This window comes from Schistosoma mansoni (genome assembly GCF_000237925.1).
Source record: "Schistosoma mansoni, WGS project CABG00000000 data, supercontig 0179, strain Puerto Rico, whole genome shotgun sequence".
NCBI classification, from domain to species: domain Eukaryota; kingdom Metazoa; phylum Platyhelminthes; class Trematoda; order Strigeidida; family Schistosomatidae; genus Schistosoma; species Schistosoma mansoni.
The window spans coordinates 47633-71767 of record NW_017386063.1 but is presented as its reverse complement, the minus strand read 5'-3'; the positions used below and the strand labels follow the sequence as shown (position 1 = coordinate 71767).

General features: G+C 34.3%; 1 protein-coding gene and 1 non-coding gene across 2 annotated transcripts in view; both read right to left on the bottom strand.

Moving 5' to 3' along the window:
• Smp_164340 (afadin (af-6 protein), putative) overlaps nt 1-23423 on the bottom strand; it is a gene marked incomplete at its 5' end in the record, with an annotated part of 78555 nt that extends 55132 nt beyond the window's left edge. Inside the window, 7 exons of the mRNA XM_018795298.1 lie at nt 1896-2498; nt 4384-4831; nt 6712-6949; nt 7980-8322; nt 17050-17168; nt 19280-19475; nt 23328-23423. Of these exons, the coding sequence (XP_018646961.1) occupies nt 1896-2498; nt 4384-4831; nt 6712-6949; nt 7980-8322; nt 17050-17168; nt 19280-19475; nt 23328-23423 (2043 nt within the window). The remainder of the gene's footprint in view (nt 1-1895; nt 2499-4383; nt 4832-6711; nt 6950-7979; nt 8323-17049; nt 17169-19279; nt 19476-23327) is intronic.
• Nucleotides 22072-22137, bottom strand: Smp_tRNA_01440_Pseudo_TTG.1.1. The gene has a single exon. It is a non-coding gene (tRNA).
• Nucleotides 23424-24135: the final 712 nt, after the last annotated feature.

Sequence of the window (24135 nt, the reverse complement as noted above, 5' to 3'; positions counted from 1 at the left end):
CTTCAATTGACTCACGCTTTCAACTATGAAAATACTAAATCTCTACAAAAAACCCCTTCTGATAATACTAAGAATGTTGTTTATAACCTTATTTAGGAGTAAATGTATCTATTTGGTACATTATTTTATCATGATGGCAATGTGTATTAAGAAAACATTATGTAAAAATTATCCAACTAAGGTTTATTCGTGATGTTAACTAAAAAATTCATTAATCTCTATAAATCCCTTATATTTATAATAATCATATGCTTACTAGTGAACCGTTTTGTGAGGTAATTCCAGGAGTCCCAACTGAAGACTATATCGCTTGTGATTTACTTACCCAAGAATGTCATTGAAAGATAGTTGTGGCATAATGATTAAATTTAGAAGCGTAAATTGGCTCATTGGTCTAAAAATTGAGCACTGGTAGCTTAACTTGAGGGTTCTAAGTTTGATGCACAGAATGCATGGAGTATGAAATCCTTAATTGTATTGGTTATTTATGAAGCCCCTATTGTAGGGCGTTGTAGGAATAGTTAAATTTTGAAGTTTCCCGTTATGGAAGACCTTGGTTAGAGAACCATTGACTCCTACTAGAATTGCGCATAGATGTTGTAAAACAGTCCCATACTAGGACGAAAACAGTGGTTCAGTTATTTTTTTATTTTCATTAGCTGTTTAACTAAATTAATTTCGTAATGTAAACTATAAAAAACATCTTCAAGTTATAAGCAAAGATGAATCAGTGGCTAGCAGTGGAATCCAGGACGCACGTTTCGTCCTATTTGGAACTCGTCAGCTGGATGTACCTACATCTCAGAGTTGATTTTCACTCTGGGACTCGAACCCAGTACTGTTCGCTTCAAACGCCAGCGCGTTATCTACTGCTAGCCACTGATCCATCTTTGCTTATAATACTTGTGAATTAAGGTTATATCGAGGCAATACGCACAGTATGAACATATGCCAATAAGAGACTGACCAGTTGCAGTCCTAAACATCAATGGGAAGATTCAAACAAACAATACTAAGTGAATCTTTAAGTTATGTTTCAGAGTTATTATAGGCCATCTTTGAAGAAAACAAGGTCTACCTATTAATGGAGGTTTTATAATTAACAAAGAAAATAGCTGACGATTTCTGGACAACTGAAGACAATGATGAGGCAATGTCAAAGGATAACATACAGGAAATTATTAATCAGAGAACTGGTCAACCAGCTAGTTATAAGCTACTCGATTCCTTCAACATTTTCCAACAAATATATCAAACTTCAGAAAGAATGTAAAAATCCAATAGGTCTGTTTGAATAGTATTTATCTACTTTCTAGGAGCCTCCTATAGACCCAGAATACTTTTACGCTTCAACTCGAATAACAGAGAAAAAGTGCAAAGTATGAATAAAAGCCTTACTTCAAGGTTAATTAAATGCAGAAAATTGGCCATGTTTACAAAGTTTTACATGACTCTGATCATTTAGAAACCTTTAGCGAGTAATGGCTGAATGAATTGGGGTACAAATGACATATGAAATCGTTTCTTATTTCCAACCCTATGTTACATGTATCCACATCTTAAGAAGGATTGTAAATCCTTATCATCAGACTTTGGTTCAATACTTCCTACCTTTTCTTTTGAGTCCAAATCGGTGTGTAGATTTAGTCTGCGTCAGTTAGAAGTGACTAGGAGGTCAGACCGAGCGTTTACTTAGCAGACTTATTATTAAATTAGGAATAAACAATTATTCATTATATCCTGATTGCCAACCCTATTCCCATCATCGAAAGTGATGGAAACTCATGATGAACATTACCTTTGCAAAAAAACTTAAGAGGCTTGTTATATCCACTGTAAAACATCATATCTACGTATGTACATGTATGTATATATATACAGAAAAGGTAACTAACTTTCAATGTTTGTGCTTTCGACAATGTACCACCAGAGAATTGTCTATCTTTCTTCAATTTCATAACATCATCATTTTGATTTTTTTCATTCATTAAATCAATTTGTCTTTCTGCTAACCGATTCGATAACGATGTTGATGATGATGGTAATTTTGTTATTGTTTGTTGTATCTTATTTACATTCTCTGTTTTAATTTGCATTTTATTATTGTCATTTATAAGTGAATTCAATGATTTCGTTTGTATTGGTTGAATATATTTCAAGTATAATGTTTTACCTAATTGTAGAATAGCATTATTTGATATAAGTATTGGACCAGTAACACGTGTACCATTTACACGAATCAATGCTGGTCCAGGTGGTTTTGCAAAACCATCCAATGATGGTGTAAGTAATAATGAATAATTAGCGAAATTTTCTAAATCTGGTGTGGAAACAGATTTGGGTAATTTCCATTTCTGTGCAGTATTTGATGTATTATTATTATTAGTAGTAGTAGTATTATCATTATTATTGACAGTTGAAGTTGTCGTAGTAATTTGATTAGTTGTTAGGACAACACAAAATGTACAATGAACTGGTCGAATATCAGGATGTTCAGTCTGATTATTTTGTTAGTTTGTTAATTTATATGGTTTGAAATAAACAATAGTGTAAAGGTAAGTCAATATATATTACTTTATTCAAATAAAGTAATACGTATAAAGTAAGTAGAAAATATAATTACGTCATGTTTTGGAGTCATTTAATTCGCCATATGCAACAAAGAGTCTGACACTAATATGCATTAGCCTAATTTGTCATCCCATACCGACACGAGATGGAATTAACAAAATAGCAAACAAACAAATGACAATAATCATGGTAAGGATGAGAATGAGAAAGACTAACCATTATGAATACGGTTCAGAAAGACGGAATGAAAAGGTATGTTTAAAGGAAAACTCTAACTAAACATCTAGATGGAAGACAAAAAAGGAATGTATTTATGTTACTGTGACCGGTTCTGAGTCATTTCATTCAATGTATCCAAATACTGATGGCGGTTATTTCTCGGACACCCCATCTACCACATCTACATCTGCCAACATGGTTAAGACAAACAATTAATGACTTCACGAACTGACACAGCGTTTTGATTTGACTGCTCATAACTTTCCTTCTATTTTGTCCTACAATAACCACAATCGCTCATTCAAGTAGGTGGTGGTTGAAGATGCATAACCTCATCAACGGATTTGCTATCTTTGTCCGGTATCCAATGTCTAACCTTAAGATTCCTCACTCGGTCGTTGCACAACACTTGGGAAATGCTTTTATTACAAATAATAAACATAAAAGGTGGTAGATGGAAGTAGTCTACGAGAAACTCTGGACCCGCATTTCGTACTATTTTGACTTGTCAGTAAAGTATAGCTGTAATCTTTAATGGACTGCTGCACTCTAGGGATTCGATCCCGTGTCACCGAGCTTCACAGTCAGAGAGAGACCTTCTGTGGAACTGACATGTATTTACAATCGATCGACCACTGAGTAGTATGTCAGGTACTTCTCTAGTGCTGATTGAATTTTCTTGACGGGAACTAAAGAACGACTTGACATGCACGACGTTGTTCATCACTCAGGGATCTATCGGCTGTAAATACCTATCGTTAAGCTTCTGCAGTACGTCTTTTACTTTTAGAGTCCAGATTTCACATCCATAGGGCCATGAGAAGTAAATTACTGCCCACTACTACTACTACACTAGTAGAAAAACTTCCCACTTATTCCGAAAATGACACTATTTTTAGTGTCTAATTGTAAATTTGTCACATTATTTGGATAGCTATTTAATGTTGTCTCTTAATGATGATTGATGATTTTATTGATAATCACATTAGTACTGTTGATAAAAATGGAGTAATTTCTTAAGGTATTATTCATTTTCCTGATAATATATCTTTTTTTGATGAGAGCTCAATCATTTCTCGCATGAAAATGGCATCACTGATGAAAATGGATGATATCACGAGTTGAAATGACAATCTTTGATTGTACATACCATATAAAAATAGACCATTTTTATGCACCAGTTAGTTCGTAACTAACAAAAGAGGACGAGGTGGAGGAGGATGTGAGACACCTTACAAACATCCTTGGCAATGCTTTGAAACGTTACTACAGTTTTTGTATATAGTCTGAATCACTATCAAGTATTTCTTGCAAATGGGCTGTCATACCATGCTATATTCACTGTATGGTTGTACTACAGATTTGCTTATTGGTTACAAGAATCCTAATATATAAATATAGGCAAATTTTGTTTAAATCATCGTGTCTTTTTAAATTTCGCGCAAAAATTCTGAAGCTACAGTATGGTTTTAACTGGCTATTAGATACGTTATATTTTTTAATCCTATATCTTAGAAGCCAATTGAAAGATTAACAACATGCTTGTGTAAAAGGCGTGCGAAATAACAAAACACTATCTATGTTTGAACATACCTTATTTATTAATACATTAGGATATGGTCCTACCATACTTTCTACTGTACCAAGTTTAATAGGCAATGTATATGCTCTTGTAAATAGATCTGTTAAATCAATTGTAAATCCATTAGGATGTATTGAATGATCTAAGTCACCATTAACTTCGACTAAATACGGCATATCTGTTAATTGTTGACTTTGACGTAATTGTTTTCCATCTTTATGGTTATGACATGAAGATGAAGATGAGGATGAATTGGAATGCAGTGAGATTGGTACCTGTTGAGTTGGCACATGTGAATAAGCTGGTGATGTTAGTGGAGGCCGTTTACCATCTTTACCTACCGCATATCGATGTCTAATCTGTATTATATTGGATACACCAGAGTTGGATCGTATCATTTCACGAAATTTTAAAACGCAATCTTTATCATGTAGTGTAATTTCTTTGTCAACACCTTGTCTACAATTGGAATGAATATTAGAAGAGTAAAAAATGAAAGGAATAAACAATTCAGCTAGTTATTGATAAATACATAAAACTGAATTATAAGTTGTGGTGATTGTGGCTAGTAGTGGAATCCTATCTGGAACTCGTCAGCTGGATGTATCTACATCCCAGGATAAATGTTCACTCCGGGACTCGAACCTAGCACCGTCCGCTTTAAACACCATCACGCTACCCATTAAGCTACTAAGTGACTGAAGGCAATATCGAGGCAATCCGTACAGGATACACATATGCCAGTGTGAGACTGATCCATTACAGTCTTAAACATCAGTAGGAAGATTCAAGCAACCAATACAAAAATGAAATAAAACTGAATTATTTCAATAATATGTGAAAACAATCAGATATTTGAAGTATTTCCAAAAAGGAAAAACTTCTGCTTAAATATATGATTCAAAATTAGTCTGTTTAGAACAATGGAAGTGAGTAGTTTAGGCTTAATTTAGGTAAGACATATTTCTGGTACTTCATTTATAGATAGGAAACATTCGGTCATAAGTTTGGAAATATCTGGTTGGTGGTTGTTGAATTTTAGTACAGATTCAGAAGTTCTGTTAGCTTTTGCCAATTTCAGTTAATAATGATGAAAAGGAGATACCCATTTACCGAATAGTGGATGAGTATATTTTGCAACACTTCGCTCAGTCCTAATCTGTTTCTGTGAAGGAAGCTAGGGACAACCAATACAAAGCATGAAATCAGTCCATAATGTTATTGATTTTTTGGTCTGAACTGTGCTAGAAGGTACAGATCAGTTTTTTTGTTGATGTTATATGATATGGCTTAAAGTCAGAGGAAATAGTAGATCCATTTTTCTTAGATCCTAAATTTTAAATTATTTCGCACTTTTCATTGGGTAAATTAATCATTTCTTCTCGAATCATATTCTCTATGTTTAATAATTTCTATAACCACTGATACTTTTGTTACTTATGCTGCTCCGACATTTGTTTTAATAAATTCATCGCACTGTGCTGATGATGTTGCGACTTGAACTAATGCACATGTATGCCACGTTCTGCAGTAAACGAGGAAACAAGTGGGAACAATCGAATGTATTTTAACACAAAATTACAGAACATCTTAGTAAAATCTGAGAACCAAACAGTAAATACTTCATTTGCAAACTGTCAATCAATTATCTCAAACTTCACTGTTCCTTCTGTAAAATGTCAGTCAATCATCTCAGATTTCATTGTTCTTTCGTTTCCCCACTAAACATTCTCAGTTCTCGTTCTCTTTTCTTCGATCTTCTTAACCGTCTGCCACTAAACATTTCACTTGCGATTGATGATACATACTGCTTATATCTGTCGACATCAGTAGTACACACCACAGTTCAATATTTTTTATGACTGACTAATACAATTACATATATAAGAACTTTCGTCTAAATTAGAGCAAATACTTTCACAGTATTTGGGCGTCAAGTTGATGTAAGACATTAAATAGGAATAATATATTTGAAAAATCTCAGTGAATGTATTTGAAGTAAATCCAACCTTTCACCTGGCAATCTGGTCCAAGCTTTTTCAAGGAAATATTACATCAACTCGGCACCCAAATACTGTGAAACTATTTGCTCTAATTTAGACGAAAGTTCTTATATTTAGCATAGTATATTATCAAATTCTTAATTTTTGACTAATGTCCTAATTTCAAAAATAAAAACGTCTATTTTTATGCTGTATGATGGAGTTATCTTTCATGTAGGTGATACTATATCTTGATTTGATAACTCTTTGCCTTCCTTTCATTCTACTCATATGCTAGTCACAACAAATGTGATTCATATCATATAATAAAAGAATGACATTAACCAATGAACTTACGGTAAACGTTCAACTCCATTCATTCCACTATGGTTACTGCCACCGACGCCAGCACCACCACGTAATGGTAGATTTACCATAACTAGACAATAATCTCTCGGATCAACATGACTGATTAAATTATACTTTTCTAATGTCCATAATACAATTTGTTCAGCTGTATCATTAGTTGATATTGGTAATAAAATGTAGGGTATTGTTGGATTTAATGAACTGCCGTAAATTTTGACTAAACTACCTAAAAAAGTAAACAGAACTTACATATGAGATAAGTATACAAATAGTTATACAATAACAATAAATTCAGGTAAACTACACAATTCTTTTTTCTTTCCTAACTAAGTGTATTCAATAAGTTACGAAGTTACCATAGCATTGTTTAAATCCAATTTAATAAAATAGCCTTTAAATTACCAAGCAGCAAATGAGAAGGGAAAATCGATCGATTAGTAGCTAGAACAGTAATTCAGGCTATTTAATTATTATTATTATTCAAATAATGGGGGTTACATTTTTGTAAAGTTTAGTTACGTAGAGTGGTCGACACACCCAAACATTTTACCGTTTTCTAATAACAAACAGAACATCGAGTCAAAGCAATACCAGAGAAATCATTAACGTTTGAAGTAGGACAGAAAGCTGGTTACCACTAGCAATGGTGTAATATAGTATGTTTTGTTTGTTTGATCGAGTGTCTGAAAGATTTCTGTAATGTTTTCATCTGATGGGTAATCAGTTTAACTGAGTTAATGATGGATTTCTGACAGAATTCTAGTAAACTATACAACCATACCAATTAGCACTGAGATCCGTATATCAAGGTTATATTCAAGCTGACCTTCAAACTGTAAATGTTATTAACAGAATGTTAACTACAGACCGACTGTTGAGCAGTTTTACTGAAGGTACCAAAATTAACCATCTATGCGATAGAAAACAGAAAAAAATGTTAAAACTGAACTAAGTAAGTAGCTTTATCTAACCGCATTAAGTTTTTTGGTATTCGAAATAAAAATTAAAACATCAGGTGTCTACTTTTCATCACCATAAATCATTACAGGAATTATGCCCCGATTCTCATATTATCTTGATTACACTAGATACATCACCACATATGTTCGATTTGAAGAAATCTGTTCACAAATATGAAAGAAATGTATTATCCACTTTGAGCGATGGAAGCGAACTTGTAAGGCTGATAGTAACTTTGTAAAGAATATGTAAATTAGAAAGAAAATAGAACAGAACTAAAATATATATATATATACCTCTTTTATTCCCGTCAGTTATATCCATACATTGATTTCGATTGTGTATTCGTTGTTGCCTACGTCGACGTAATACTTCATCTGGATTAGATAATGTTCGTGTAAATGTAGTATCAGGAATTTGTTCTAATTCATCATCAATAAGATCAGAACGATTTTTACTAGATTTTCTTTGTTTCTTTCTTGATCCTGATGACCATCGTCTAACAAATCCACGTGTTTGTTTATCATCTGTGTTATTCTGTGTAGTTAATAAATTTTTATTATCTTTTCTTTGTTTTAATCCATGTGTTGTTGATGTTGATGTTATGATTGTCGCTGAACCATTTTGATAAGTTGAATCCTGTAAAAAAAAAACACAAAATAAAACAGTATGCTCAATGTTTTATGTAATAACTAGCGACAGTAAACAACGGGATAATGTCAAAAACATTCAGCTACATACAATTATTAACACTAGATCAGCTATGATCGACATAGAATCTGGTAAAAATGTATGTCAAACCAAGTCCCCATTCCATTTCATCATGATAATATGAAATTAACGAATGTAAACGTGAATAAGTTTCTATATTGGTAGTGTTAAAGAAAGGTGAAAAATAATTACAACAAAAACAAACTTGCTTTCATTAGTTAACTAGCTAGGGCTTTAATATTTCATGTAAACTATCTGCAACACCATTCTGATATACTGGGCCAATCAAATATGTCAGCCTATAGTCAGATAATTTAGAAATGATATGATGTACACTGGGTTCAAGACCCAGGTACATCCAGCTGACGAGTCCCAAATAGGACGAAACGCGCATACTGGATTCCACTGCTAGTCACTATCCATCTTTGCTTATAATGCTTGTGAATTAAGGCAATATCGAGGCAATACGCACATTATGCACATATGCCAATTAGAGACTGACCAGTTGCAGTCCTAAACATCAATGGGAAGATTCAAACAAACAATACTAAGTGAATCTATTTTACAAAGTTCATGAGTCTATAAAATACATTTTAATCATATTCAAAGAATCATGTCATTTACACGAGTCTATTAAGTAATACAGTAACAACATTAAGACTGATTATGGTTACATCCACTATGTATCATTATCTTTCTTTTCAACTTTGTTTAACACTGTCTCTATATATAGATATATATGGAGATTTAGTATTTGCATAGTTGAAAGCATGAGTCAATTGAAGCTAGACCACCAACGGGAATCTGGAAGCACTGGACTTTTAAGTGCTCTGGCATGAGACTGATAGGTCCTGGGTTCGAATCTCGCGAAGCGAGGTCGTAGATGCGAAACTACTGAAGAATCGTACAATAGGACGAAACGACCGTCCAGTGCTTCCATGTTTTCCATGATGGTCTAGCTTCAAATGACTCATGCTTTTAAATACATCATTCGGACAAACAAATTTATTTTATTTGCATAACACTTATTGAACATTGAATAACTATTTACACATAGATGATAAAACTTTAAACAAAACACCACACACACGCACATACACACACAAATATCATATACATACATATGTAAATTGAATACTTATTCTGATGAAAAGACTCAAGTTATGTAATCAAACTGATACAATAATCGTACTTATAATATACAGTATCCTTTTCAACATTTATACATAACTCATTATCATATTACAACATGTATCGAATGTCAAATTGAATAGACTATAGGAATGGTAACATAACAAACGCAAGTCGAACTTATGCTTGTGATTTATATATATAAGTATTTCTTTATATACATTCGTCTAAGTTTTGTAGTCATCGCAATAGATGTATGTATCAAACAAAATGAACAAGTACATGCATAAATTCAAAGATTTCTCTCTATTGTTACATCATAATGCTATTCAATATGACATAGAGAATAGTAACTAACGTTCACATGATTATTATTTACAAAACTGACTATTGGTCGTGGTAGTAGTAGTGATAAAATTCAATGAGTCAGTATAATAAACGTAGATTGTAAAGTAAAGTAGTGGGTGAATTGAGTGTTGTTCGTTCGAAAAATATATGAGTCATCCTTAGTGTGATGACATAATCGAACGTTGGAAACCATAACACTTATTGAGATAAATAGATTTAGTAACCTTGTAGCTTTTTATCACTAACTGACCTTAGTTAGAGAAGCATTGAAATGCTAGAAATCAGAAGACCCCTGTCCGGTTATAGTAAGGAACTCTTCAACACTCTCCATCCATGGCTCTAGGAAGAACCATTGCTGTCCTAACTAAAATCAGCTTGCAATCTAAGATGATATCATTAATAAGTATCCAAGTTATTATAACGGTGCATAAAGCGATTAATATATGATAATTCATATAAACTGAAATATGGATGTGGCCATGTGATATTTTGGTTCAAACAGTATTGTATTATATAAATTACTACTGCAAACTACACTAATTCATTTGTTAATTAATCCGCAAAGCTATTTGAAACTGCTCTATCCGGTTTCACAATACAGTTAACAATGTTACGCTGTCCCTATTGTGGGTTTTCATCAGTATCAGTACTTGTTGTGTCACTTTGAAGTGAATATGAAACCTTAAAGAGTAATTAAAAAGTCTAATAAATAGTTGTAAGCATCCTGAATCTAAGTAACCAGATACATCAAAGAAATATTTTATAAACACTTTCGACGAATAGTTTTGGGTTATATTTGTCACACATTCATCTCAATTTAGACAACATTGAATATCATTGAGCACTAGACAGCTGCTTCGCTTTTGTTTGAAACTTCTTGGTACGTAGGAACATAAGACAACATTGAAAGCCGGACTCAGGACATTCTATCTTCATGGTGAACGCTTCGCCACTAGAGCCACTTGGTAGCAACAAAATAGTATAACTTCGACTTCAATCGGTTCACAATGTAGTGTAACGATAATCGAATACCATTGGTAGCAAGTGTTTTAATCTTAAAATATTTAAACCTAATTAGTCATGACGTTCCACTAAAATTTCAGAAACATTTCAAGGTAAATCACTAATAGTCTGACTATTATAGTTTGGTAGAAGGTGTTTTGTGAAGTTCGGCTTAATTCATAGGTTTTATTCGGTGCAGATTGATATAATTTGAAAGTACCGTAGAAAACCGGAGAGAAGTGAGCAGTTGTTTTGTACAAGAATTGGGTTCTTCAGAAGTGCTCTTAATCTCTTTAAAACAGGGTGTACATAATTGATGAGTACTGAATAAGATCACATTGTAGTGACCTGCTTTTTGAGACAAGAACGCGATTGGTATAATAGAAACAATTATTATTGTAACCAATTGTACCAGCGATTGTTTTACTGTACTTGTTTAACTGTATCAAAGTCACTTCTCGTTCCGCTATCCGCCTTGTTTGGTTCGAACTTTCTTACGCTCTGCCCTTTTTGCCTGTACTCGTTGGCACGTCTCGGTATTCTTTCGATACCACGAGATCACCAATAAATATACTCTATCTGGACCAGTTAAAGTCTTCTGGTTTGCGAGTTATCAAAGGGACCAAGTCGTTTTTGGGCGCGTAATCGTATTGTAGTGGTGATCATAGTCCATCAAGACTCGATGCCATCCACATCTGGTGAACCACAACATTATTATTATAGGAAAATTTCAGTTGGACAACCATTACAAATGAAGATCAACTAGATATTCTCTTTTATCTACCTTGAATTATCTTTAGCAACAGACATTCATAACTTTACCAGGTGGTCGAATCCAAAGTCCTAATACCTTAAACAGAGAGTATTATCCATTAAACCGATAAGTTGAAGTTCATTTGTCCATATATCTAAATTCTCTTACAATATTGTTGTGTGACATTCTGATACTCGGTTACACATATACAAACATACACATATACCAACATTGATACAATATTCCAAGCACAAAACACACAAAACTAATTCAAGACTGGATTTTTTAAAAAAAAGTTTTAGTGTTTTCAATCTTCGAATTAAAAACAACAAAGACAACAGTGTGAGATACTTTGTTTCACTTTTAAGGTTCTTTTTGGTGCCCACGATGATAAAGATTCGTATTTTTTTGTTTAGGTAACCAAGGTAACTTTATGTTGTGTGGTACATCAAATCGGTATAAAGTTAACCTACATAAACAAATATACCATTTATGGTATAGTAACTAAAATGAACCATTGTTTTCATATTGAGTAATATTGAATTGTTGAACATACATTCATACAAACATTTGTCTATAGTTACAATATACTGTAGAAATTAGAAACTGTGCACACAACAGATATATACCGATACAGCATAATAGTAATAATAATAATAATGATACCAGTATGTGATTCATGTGACTTTTCAACTTAATTTGATAAAAACTCAACATACAGTTGGAAAGTTGGATTAAGTTCATTATAATTGTTATTTAGTTTAGATTACGAAATGAACTCAATTAAATAACCACTAAAAAAACAAACTAGGAAGTGTTGGAAAGCTGTGCTGTTCCAATATGGGACTACTCGGCCCGATCGTTGCTGCTATCTTGACGTGGTGGTCGGGTTTGCCTATCGTGATGAACCAATCGAGCTAGACTGGCTGGAACAATCGTTCCTCAAGGTCCTACCGTGCCAGACAGGTCGGTTGAAAAGCGGTATGACTAAAAGCAGCAATCGCAAGGTCCGAAGGCGAAGTCGTATTGCTGACCGTGCAGAGGTGTGACAGAAGTAAGGTGTTTCCTTCAGACAGCCAGCATAACAGAGATGCTGCTTTTCCACAAGGAGGGGTGGGGTTAGAAAAGGTCGACCCTAAAAATGCACACCTCACCTTATCCCACGGATATCCGTCTCCGGCGATAAGGTTTCAACAAGTACGGAGCTAACACAAAAATTACCCACAAAAAGGTCGTGTGTGACCGACCTCAAGCAGTTGTCCCAGGTCATTAAGACCACTTCTAACCCAATTTCCTTTTCAGGTACCTCTAGAAGAACCCTTCCATGGTGTGGGCAACCGGGAAGTGATAACTGCCCTTATACCTCTAACAGCACTCAAGACCACTGTTTTCATAATCAATCTCCTTCCTTCCTCGGGACTACTCGGAAGTGTGTATTCACTATTTAACTATGAGTCGAATTCAGGATGTTCAAGTCTCATAATGAACATGCAACTTTCAGACTACTGAGTTGGTGTCTAATACTGTACAAGTCATAAAACAATTATTTCGTGATATTACACAACCATCTTACAATGCAACTGATAGTGTGGTGTGTGCGACTGATATCGACAGATATAAGTAGTATATATCACCAGTTGAAAGTGGAGTACCTGGTGGCAGAAGGTTGAGAAAATCGAAGAGAAGAAAACGAGAACAGAGAGTGACTGTTATGGAAACGAAGGGACAACAAAGTCTGAGACACTTGATGGGTATTTTACAAATGAACTATTTGCTGTATGGTTCACAGATTTTACCAAAATATTCTGTAATGTTGCATTTAAATACAATTGATGGTCCCTACCGCTGTTCTCACTCACAACAATAGGTTCTCATGAAAGGAGGTCACTATTGGAGTTCAAGTGATTCAGATGTGAAGAAATTAAGGTGCAAAGATTGATCGCTTCTAAAATAGAAAGTGTTACATAGCTAATTCAATTAGAAAATAGTTTTCTGAATAAACTTTAAGTTGAAAATGTGGATGGTCATCGAATCTCTACGATTCAGTAACTTAAATGTTTCGAACTGTGATGAAAAAAGGAAGATTTTAAATAGTTTAATCGTTAATAAGGTAATAGTTGAGTACTGCAAAGTATGGGAAGCCAAGATGAAACGGCTAATCAATATTTCCTAAACTGTCTTTATCTAACAATTATTCAATGAATGTTATTCCATGAATGTGTATGTCAAATCATTGCTGAACTACTGAAAATTTAAAGAAACATCCTTATTTTCTTGCTGCAATAAATCAGAAAACAATCAGATCTAATAATATAGGCAAAGAAGATAAAAAATAAATCATTATCTGTGAAGCTGAGTGACATGGGATCGAATCCGTCAGGGAGCACCAGTTGCCTCAACATTACAGGTACACCTTGCTGACGAGTGCCAAGTAGCACGAAACCCGGGTCCAGGGTTTCCTGTTGACCACCTCCAACCGCCGTCTTATCTCATCATAGTACACGCAGTGTCGAGCCACCTAGACTAGTGGCCACATTGCAACTTGATCGATAGCATTCGATCAGCACTAAGAAGGACTTGACACGCATGACATTGATCACCACCCAGTGATCAATCAATTATGATCATTATCTAGTTTCCAGAAATATTTTTATTGAATTTTATCTATCGAATAGGAATAAAGTCTCAATCGTACATACATCGCATTGCGATGCGTTTTAACTGGAATACAAGGCTAATTACCAAATTACTTCTAATTATCTATCATTAAGACGTCTTTGTTAAAGTTATATAGCGGGTAGCAGTAGAGTTTATGGTTCATGTTTCGTCTAAATTGTAACTCGTCATGTGGACTTATATACATCCCATTACTGTTGTACATATTGAGACTCAAATTCAGCATTTATTGTTTCAAACACCAATGCGTTATCCACCCTACTTATTTATTGAGATCACCACTAACTTGGCTCAGAATCGATCACAATGGCGCAGGCATATACACTCCTTATCTTCCCTTAAACCTTGAGATTACAATTCCTTTATAACTTTCTTCTTTCCTATACTATATCCTATAATCTATCTTTTATATGCTACCACCACTAAAATAACTACATCTATGAATTCGGTGTTGATCTTGTTGTGCTAACGAGGTATGGCAACTTGGACCGATGCATAAATGTGCCTGGTCCTACGTTGTAGCTGACTGACTAACTGACTGAATGACCACTAACGTGTGCAACCGCTATGAATTTAATTCATAAAGGTTCATATTGTCTCGTTACTGATGTTACTGACTATAACTAATCATTCTCTATTGGCAAATATACATCCTAGGTTGATTGTTTCACTATAAAACTTTACAGTATTAAAACAAATTTATCATAAAATAACCTGACTTCAGGTCATTCGAAGCAACAGTTCAATAGTTGAGATAGTGATTTTCCACTATATTTTACAATTACCTAAATAATGAACTTTCTCATGATTTCAACAATGAAAAAATACTGAAATCTCCACGAAACCCCTTCTGATTATAATCATATGCTCACTAGTGACTGACTTCAAGATACATATCCTGGAGTTCTAGTGGGAAGCAGTGACCAGTGGAGTTCAACCAGGTCTGTTGTGAGATAACAACTCACTGAAGACAATTGGTGAACGGTTGCTCAAACATCGTGGATTGGTTGAAGTTAGACATTAACACCGTTGGATACCGGCTCAGTGGTCTATCGGTTAAGTTTTCACGCGCGAGACTGGTAGGTCATGGGTTCGAATCTCGCGAGGCGGGATTAGGGATGCGCATTGCTGAGGAGTCCCATAATAGGACGAAACGGTCGTCCAGTGCTTTCAGGTTTTCCATGGTAGTCTAGCTTCAATTGACCCATGATTTCAACTATGAAAAAATAATGAACTTTCTGTCATCCAGTACACCATTAGAGAAGAATATAAACATGTTGAAACTAGGGTACATTAATCAATTTTTTTTTATTATAATTTATGTTTAGTATAACCCTATAGTAACTGGTTTCTTTGACAGGAAAGTAAATAAATACACAAAATACAATAGATAAATACTCGTATTATAATTCCTTTATATTAATAATAACCTATACACCTTATTGGCATATTCACATGAGTCACTGACTAACATTAGGGGCGTAAACCAAGAAAAAACAATAAAAGCATATTCTAGAGAAGAAAAAACGATAAAACGCAATCACCGTGATATGTACACCTATATATATATATATATATATATATATATATATATGTATGATATTGATACTACCAATTTTCTGCAATGTTCTGGTTTAATGATATTCAATATTGATATATATATATATATAAGAAGTACATTGGATCGATCGATAATTTAGACTGACCTGGAGTAAATGCCAAATTATTTGAGATTTCCTCTTGTAATATATTTATGTATTTATTTATATATTTAGAAAAGAAAACAGTCAATATCAATAAAATATAAAAAAAATAACGTTGTAAGCAAAGATGGATAGTGGCTAACAGTGGAATCTAGCTTGACGCGCGTTTCGTCCTATTTCGGATTCGTCAGCTGGATGTACCTGCATCTCAGACTTGTTGATGTTCACTCTGGAACTCGAAACCAGTATCGTTTGCTTCAAACGCCATCGCGTTATCCACTCAGCTAGTGGGTCCTGATAGCCACTTGCTTGTGCAATGGGGTGAAGTTTAAATTCACTTAGTATTATTTGTTTGAATCTTCCCATTGATGTTTAAGACTGCAACTGGTCAGTCTTTAATTGGCATATGTGCATACTGTGCGTATTGCCTCGATATTGCCTTAATTCACAAGCGTTGTAAGCAACAATGGATAGTGGCTAGCAATGGAATCCAGGACGCGCGTTTCGCACAGTATGCACATATGCCAACTAGAGACTGACCAGTTGCAGTCCTTAACATCAATGGGAAGATTCAAACAAATAATACTAAGTGAATTTAAAAAATAACATAGTTAGTTGAAGAGGTTTTTTATGAAGATCTATACAATTTACATATTAATTGTATTTACCACATATTGACCTCAGTTAAGGCAACATTGAAAATTAAAGGAGGGATTGAATTTTCTATTCGTCCTTGTATAAGATTTTTCAGTAATGACACTACCAGAGATCGAACCTAAGACCTACAGGTTTTGTGTCAGATCCTTGATTATTGAAACTGTTAGGTAGGTATCCTGGGTTCAAATCGACGTCATTTAATTTGCAATTGAACTTGATGAACATTAAATATCATTGATAAGAATTTTTTCATTACCAAAATGTCGTAATATCATGATGTCTAAAAAAGGTTATAGTGACTTTTGAACGTTTAAATCTATTGAAGTAACTTTTCAGTAGTCTGTCAGTGATAAACTAGAAATACATTTAAATTGTTTTACTTACAGGACGAGTAATTGTTTGAGGTTTAGACTCATCACGTAATATGAACCGTCCTTCTTGATTTTCTGCTGTCCAATTCAATTGAACTAATAAAGGTGCTTCATCTGCTCCTAAACGTCGTTCTAAAGAAATTATAAGGAATGAAAAGATACAAGTGAAGATAAAACTAGAATAGAAATATCTATGGCAAATATTTAAAGTACTATCATCATCCGTGCATAAATAATTGTTATTGTCTCATTAACTAGAACTCAATATTCAGGACGAGGGTGGCTAAAATTTTTAAAAAATGTATTTGAAAATTGATTTGCAAGGAATTTTCATTGGGATATGGACATATTCTATGACGGTACGATATCTAGGGAAGTAAGCAGTTAGACGTTAGAGTTATTTAACGTATGCAACAACCTTTAAGGAGAGTGATGTGTAGTAACTTACAACTAACTTCCTAGATATTCGACTCTTAAAAATATAAACCTTAATGTTGTAATGTGTTGTATTCTTTTATATTTGAAACTTTTCAACTAACTTGGATTACCTTCGTACTGAGTATACAAGTTTAATTCTTAGGAGACTGTTATTATAACACAAGAGTTCAATATTCTAATTAGATCATACATTTCCTTGAAGTTCTATGTCATTACTGACAAGTACAAATATCCGTTATGAAATACATAACGCCTAAATGAAGTATGTATATTACTAACTTGATCAGGAAAATACTGACTACTGCTAAGAACTAGATAGTGTTTATTATTTGTAAGGACACTAATTTGAGGGTAGTGTTTTGGACAGTACTACTAATTTAAAGGTACAAATCTTACACAAAAAAGTCATCAGCTTGCAAATAGTCTACTGAAATGAGTTGGAACTATCTCTCAAAGTAAGAGATCAGCAATCAGTTGGTTTCTTTCAACCAGAAAAAACATCTAGTAATACTTACAGCCTTCTAGTCGATAACATCCAAACACTAAATAGATTGAAATTAGATTCCGAATCAACTTAAGTAAATAATTAATTGACTTGTATTTGAGTTTCATCATCTTCCAGAAGAATTAAAATACAGTAGTTAAACATTTTGTAACAAGTATATTGTTATATGGTCATTTTATTATTATTATTATCAGATTGAGAGTTTGTGGAGATTGTAGTAACTTTAATAGTTAGATTCATGAGTTTATCTAAGCTAGACCACCATTGAAAACCTGGAAGCACTCAACGACCATTTCGTCCCAGTATGGGACTCCTCGACGATGTGCAACCACGATCCCGCATGCGGATTGCGCAAAACCATGGATCGATTGAAGTTAGACATTAACGCCGTTGTATACCGGCCCAGTGGTTAGGCATTCGCGCGAGAGACTGAAGGTCATGGGTTCAAGTCCCGCGTGTGGGATCGTGGATGAGCACTGTTAAGGAATAATTATTTATTCACTGAATGAGATTTAATTTGTAACTTGATCAGTGATGTAAATTAGTATGTAATACTTATGAATGTTCAATGATTAGTTATTTGAATTAAATATCAAGTTATTATTATTATTCCTTTACTCAGTCAATTATATTTCCTCAACTGATTCACATTTGGGATCATAATCACTGAATTAATTACCAAGTTGTTTATCTAAGTTTCAACAACAACAAAAAGATCTCTCTTCTTCCCTTCTTTCATGCTTCAGTAATAAATGTCACCTATTTAAAAATAATATTGGACACATCTATTAACAATAACTAGGTTACCATCACTGCCTTTTCGTGGTATCACTGTTGTTTACAAAATTGAGAAGACGAAAAGCGAATATCTGGCGCTTTAACCGGGTTGGTGGACACGGAGCGTCCACCTAGGGGAGTTGGAAAACCCTGATTCCAAACCGATGGCCCACATGGGCTCCAGTATCCTGAAGGAACAAACGGCGTATGAATCAATCGTTGGTGACTGGCTACCATGGGACTGTATCTCCTTACGACGCTCCATTGCCTTGTGGATTAGACCTTTAGATCGAAGGCTCCGGGTGTGGCCCCTTAGGAAAACCACCTGCTTCAGTTTGGGCACCTGGGCAGTATCCCAACCCTCACTCAAATCAAATGAGATTTTTCGGCGCATATTTATCTGGTGCTTCCTTGTACCAATATTTATACGTTTAAATAAATGAGTAAATACCATAATTATAAAAAAGGTTATTATTATTATTATCATTTTCAATAGTTATTACTATTTGGAATAGTTTCTCACCTCCATTATTTGTATGATATTCATAAATAGCATAACGTCCAGCAGTAAGCATACGTAAATCTGGATGAAATTTTTCAACTAAAATATTTACAAGATATCTTGCTGTATCTGTATTTGTTATACGTATACATTTGCTTTGATATTTTCCATCATCTCCACGAAAAAAGAAACGTACAACACCGTTGAATTCATTACGCTGTATGAATAATAGAAAAAAGGCAGAGTCAATTAGAGTAAATGTATATGGAGATTACATAAAATGCATAGGAACTATATAATTTATTTATTTTATCGGCTATCATTGATCAGAAAGTCACTTTACTTTTAAAACACTTGAACTGGAAAAGATTTGTAGCTTTCAAGAATGACTTTGATGGAATGGAATTCTTTGAGCTGGATAGTTTAATCCAAAAGTTTTTTATTGTCTTTCTAGACAATATTATCAACATAAATTCCATGCAGAAATGAGTGTACATAAAATAATTGATCAAAACCGAGGTTAACAGATAGCTATGAATTATTGCGAAGTGATTGAAGTTGGTAATGTAAACCACTGAATGTTAACTCAATGGTTTAAAGGTTAAGTGCTTGTTGTAATATCTGAAAACCCTAGTTTCAATCTCTTCTAGAGTCATAACTGTGTATTTATGCGGTGTCCTACACTAGGGCGAAACTGCTGTCCAGTACTTTCTAGAATCTAATGCCTGTCTAACTAAGATCAGCCTGTAATGTAACTAGTCACCAAAAACCCATTGTATTTAAGTGGAAAATATTTAACACAAGAACAAACATTACTAAACGTCATTTGAATCACAAATGATTCTAAGATTCATGCTTTGTAAATCACTCAGGAGTTTGTGAATTCAAGTCCTGAATACTTGGGGTCAATTCATGTCCGTCACATCAGATGTACCCATAAACTAGAGGGCACTTATTCTTTCTCAAAAGTTTAATTCTACGCTAAATTCATATCGTATTCAAAGATGTCTCTATCACAGAACATAAAGAATATCTATGAAATCAAGTCTTGAATATTTTACTGAGAAAAGCATCTAATATATTCATAAATAAATAATTTATATCATACGGTCAACTACTTTTTGTTAGGAATATTATTATGAGATTAACAACACATCATTATTTAATATCAGAAAGGGTTTTTGTGGATATTATAGTAATTTCAATAGTTGAGATCATGAGTCAGTCGAAGCTAGACCACCATAGAAAACTTTGAAAACACTGGATGGTAGTTTTGTCCTATTATGGAATTTATCAATTAGACATTGGTACAGTTGAATGCCGGCTCAGTGGTCAAGCGGTTAAACGTTTGCCCGCGAGACCGATAGGTCCTGAGTTCGAATCTCGTGAAGCGGGATCGTGGATGCGCACTGCTGACGAGTCCCAAATAAGACGAAACGCGCGTCCTGGATTCCACTGCTAGCCACTATCCATCTTTGCTTACTATCTACATAATTGTTGTTTAATTATGACTAGACAAAGATTATGTGATTGATACAATCTAATGCATAGAGATATAATGAAGAAAACATCAGTTAAATTCACTTAGTATTGTTTGTTTGAATTCCGCTGCTAGCCACTATCCATCTTTGCTTACAAAACATCAGTTAGTTTATGTCAAGTTTAACTATACTCTGGATTCCGGATAATTACTATCTAAACATCTGTTTCGGTAATACAGAAACAAAACAACATTGTCTTTAAAAAAAACTTAAAAATTTAGGAAAACATGAAATACAGATAGTCTTATTAATAATAATAATAACTCGCATAGCCAAAATGCTATTAAACCAGACAAAGAAGAGGTTAGTGAATGGATTAACTGTCTTATGAATATACAAACATGATATGCATACATGATATTTTGTATCATGTTATAGCCGCGAAATGCCCTGGTACAGCAGAGAGTGGGGAGAGTCCGCTCTCCCTCTCCAAATGCTCTCACATTGCCACGCGTATACAGCCTCTGCCAGAAACGTCCTACTCACTGCCTTCTTGTACCAGGGGTGTTGTTTACGAAATTGAAAGGACGAAAAGCGAATGTCCAGTGCTTTAACCGGGTTGGTGGACATGGAAAGTCCACCTAGGGGAGTTGGAAAACCCTCATTCCAAACAAATGGTGCACATGGGTTCCAGTATCCTGAGGGAACAAATGGCGTATGAATCAATCGTTGTTCATCGGCTACCATGAGACTGCATCTCCTCACAATGCTCCACTGCCTTGTGGATCAGACTCCGGGTGTGGCTCCCTAAGAAAACCACCTGCTTCAGTTTGGGCACCTGGGCAGTATCACAGTCCTTACACAAATCAAATGAGATTTGTGTGGCGCATATATATCTGGTGCCCCCTTGTACCAATATCTATGTGTTTAACTAATAATAATACTTATGAATATAAGTATATTTCGCAACATATAATTCCATGTTAATTGGATCTATGTTGAAATTCGGTATGATTCAAATAACGAACAAGACCTTGGAGATGCCTAACTAATAATATGTAATCGCATTATATAACATTGAAAAAAAATGTTTTGTTCTTTACTAAATTGACTTTGATTGAAAATATCTCCTTTAAAATTGTCAATCTTACATTTGATCGGAATAAATCTTACTTGTGAATATTGTCTAGTCTATGTTCAATGTAATTTCGATAGAACAATACACTAGATTAGCAGAGATGGATAGTGGCTAGCAGTGGAATCCAGGACGCGCGTTTCGTCCTATTTGGGACTCGTTAGCTGGATGTACCTGCATCTCAGACTTGTTGATGTTCACTCTGGGACTCGAACCCAGTACCCTCGCTTCAAACGCCATCGCGTTATCCACTCGGCCAGTGAGTCCTGATAGCCACTTGCTTGTGCCAGATTGTTGAAAAACGTGTACCTATTCATATAATCTCACTTTTCAACGTAAAAAAGAACAGGGTATATTAGCAACGAAAGATGTTGAAATGAATATAAGTAAACAATAAATAAGCAGTCACAAATTAGTATGACGTTCAATGTTGGAGGAAAATGAAGAATAAAACATACAACAGATATAATATAGCTCGCAGTAGAATCCAAGACGCACGTTTCATCCAATTTAGTTTTCGTTAGCCGGATGTACCTGCATGCAAGTGTTTATATTCACTTCGGTATTCAAACTAAATAGGACGAAATGGATTCCACTGTTGGCCACATTCTGTCTGTTTTATGTAAACTCGTGACATTATAACTATACCAAGGCAATCCACACAGGATGCACATAAACTGGCTAATACTGATAACAATCCAGTCAAAATATTAACAATCGGAGTCCAAACTAAGAAGAATAAAAGTTTGTAGTTCATAAATTTATATCTGAGTCGTTTTACCTAAGATCTGTAGACATTTTTGACAGCTAAGATGAGATAACAAAGACATCCATGTTTCTCCAATCGTTCGGGTAGATTTGCATTCTCTTAACACAATGGTTTGATTGTAAAGCTTTCAGTATCTTTCCGTGAAACTTCTTAATATAGGCATTAGGATCAGAGAATTGAACTCCATCAAAATTATTCTCTTAAGATACATATCTTTTCTACTACTTTAATCTCTAACAACTCATAATTTCACAAGTTAATCCATCTTATTCTAAGTGCATTATAACATTATAAATCGCTTTGTATTACAGTAGACATAATATACCATACTACACATCACATTTATGAATAAAAAAAATTCTCAAAATTGAAATCATGAGTCCATTGAAGCTAGACTATCATGGAAAACCTGGAAGCACTGTTGAGGAGTCCCATAATAGGACGAAACGGCCGTCCAGTGCTTCCAGGTTTTCCATGATGGTCTAGCTTTAATCAACTCATGATTTCAACTTTGAAAAATACTGAAATCTCCACAAAACCCCTTCTGAAAAAAATTTCTGTTGACTAAACCAATCAAGGTTTAGGTTAGTTAGATGATCATTTTATTGTAAAGAAACAGTTTAATCGTTTAAATTATAGATCACACAAATATAATATTTTTAGTGAGTCGCTGGCTTTTATTACCATTCCATAGATATGAAATGTATTTGTTACGTGTCCTCGATCGTAAACAGAAACAGTTCTAGCAAAACTGAAACTAGTGTCATATTCCTTCCCCATGAAAAAAATTAAGACAAAGGTCAGTAACTTCATGTTACGTGCAGTTCAACAGAACACCATAGCCTTCGTATCTAATATTTTAAGAACAATGAAAATTTTTGATCAAATAATCAGTTGAAAATAATGAGTTAATAATTTTAAGGTTAGACGTAGGGTATTGAATGAAGAGAGCAAGTCGACTGATGAGATTAGAAATTTTCTTGACTGAGATGGTTTGGACACGTTTTGTGCATCCCTAATCACCACAACATATAATGCTGCCTGTCATAGAGGTAGGCTGGAAAAGGTTGAAAGTGGACAGATCAAGATATGACATCACCCTGTGAATTCCCTTTAGCCATGTTAGTTAATCCAAAAACCATAGTTGCGGAATCACCCGATACTCGTAATTAATGATTAGAGACGGCGGATGATGGGATGTAAGATCGATTGCAGGGGAGTGGCATTTTTAGTCATCATCTACTTCTCTCTGATTCTTGATATGATAATCGCAAGACAAATGATAAGATCAATACCAGTTTTAAATATTAACATCAGTACCAAAGTCTTACAATTCACGAATTCCAGTCAAAAAATCCCTTGTAAATTAAAAATGAACTTCATAAGTTACCAACCCATATCTCAGCAGATTAGATAATGTTGCTATCTCCATGAAACCTAAAAATCCTTGATTTCATATTACGTATCACAGCAGAGAGTATTTCAGAGCCTC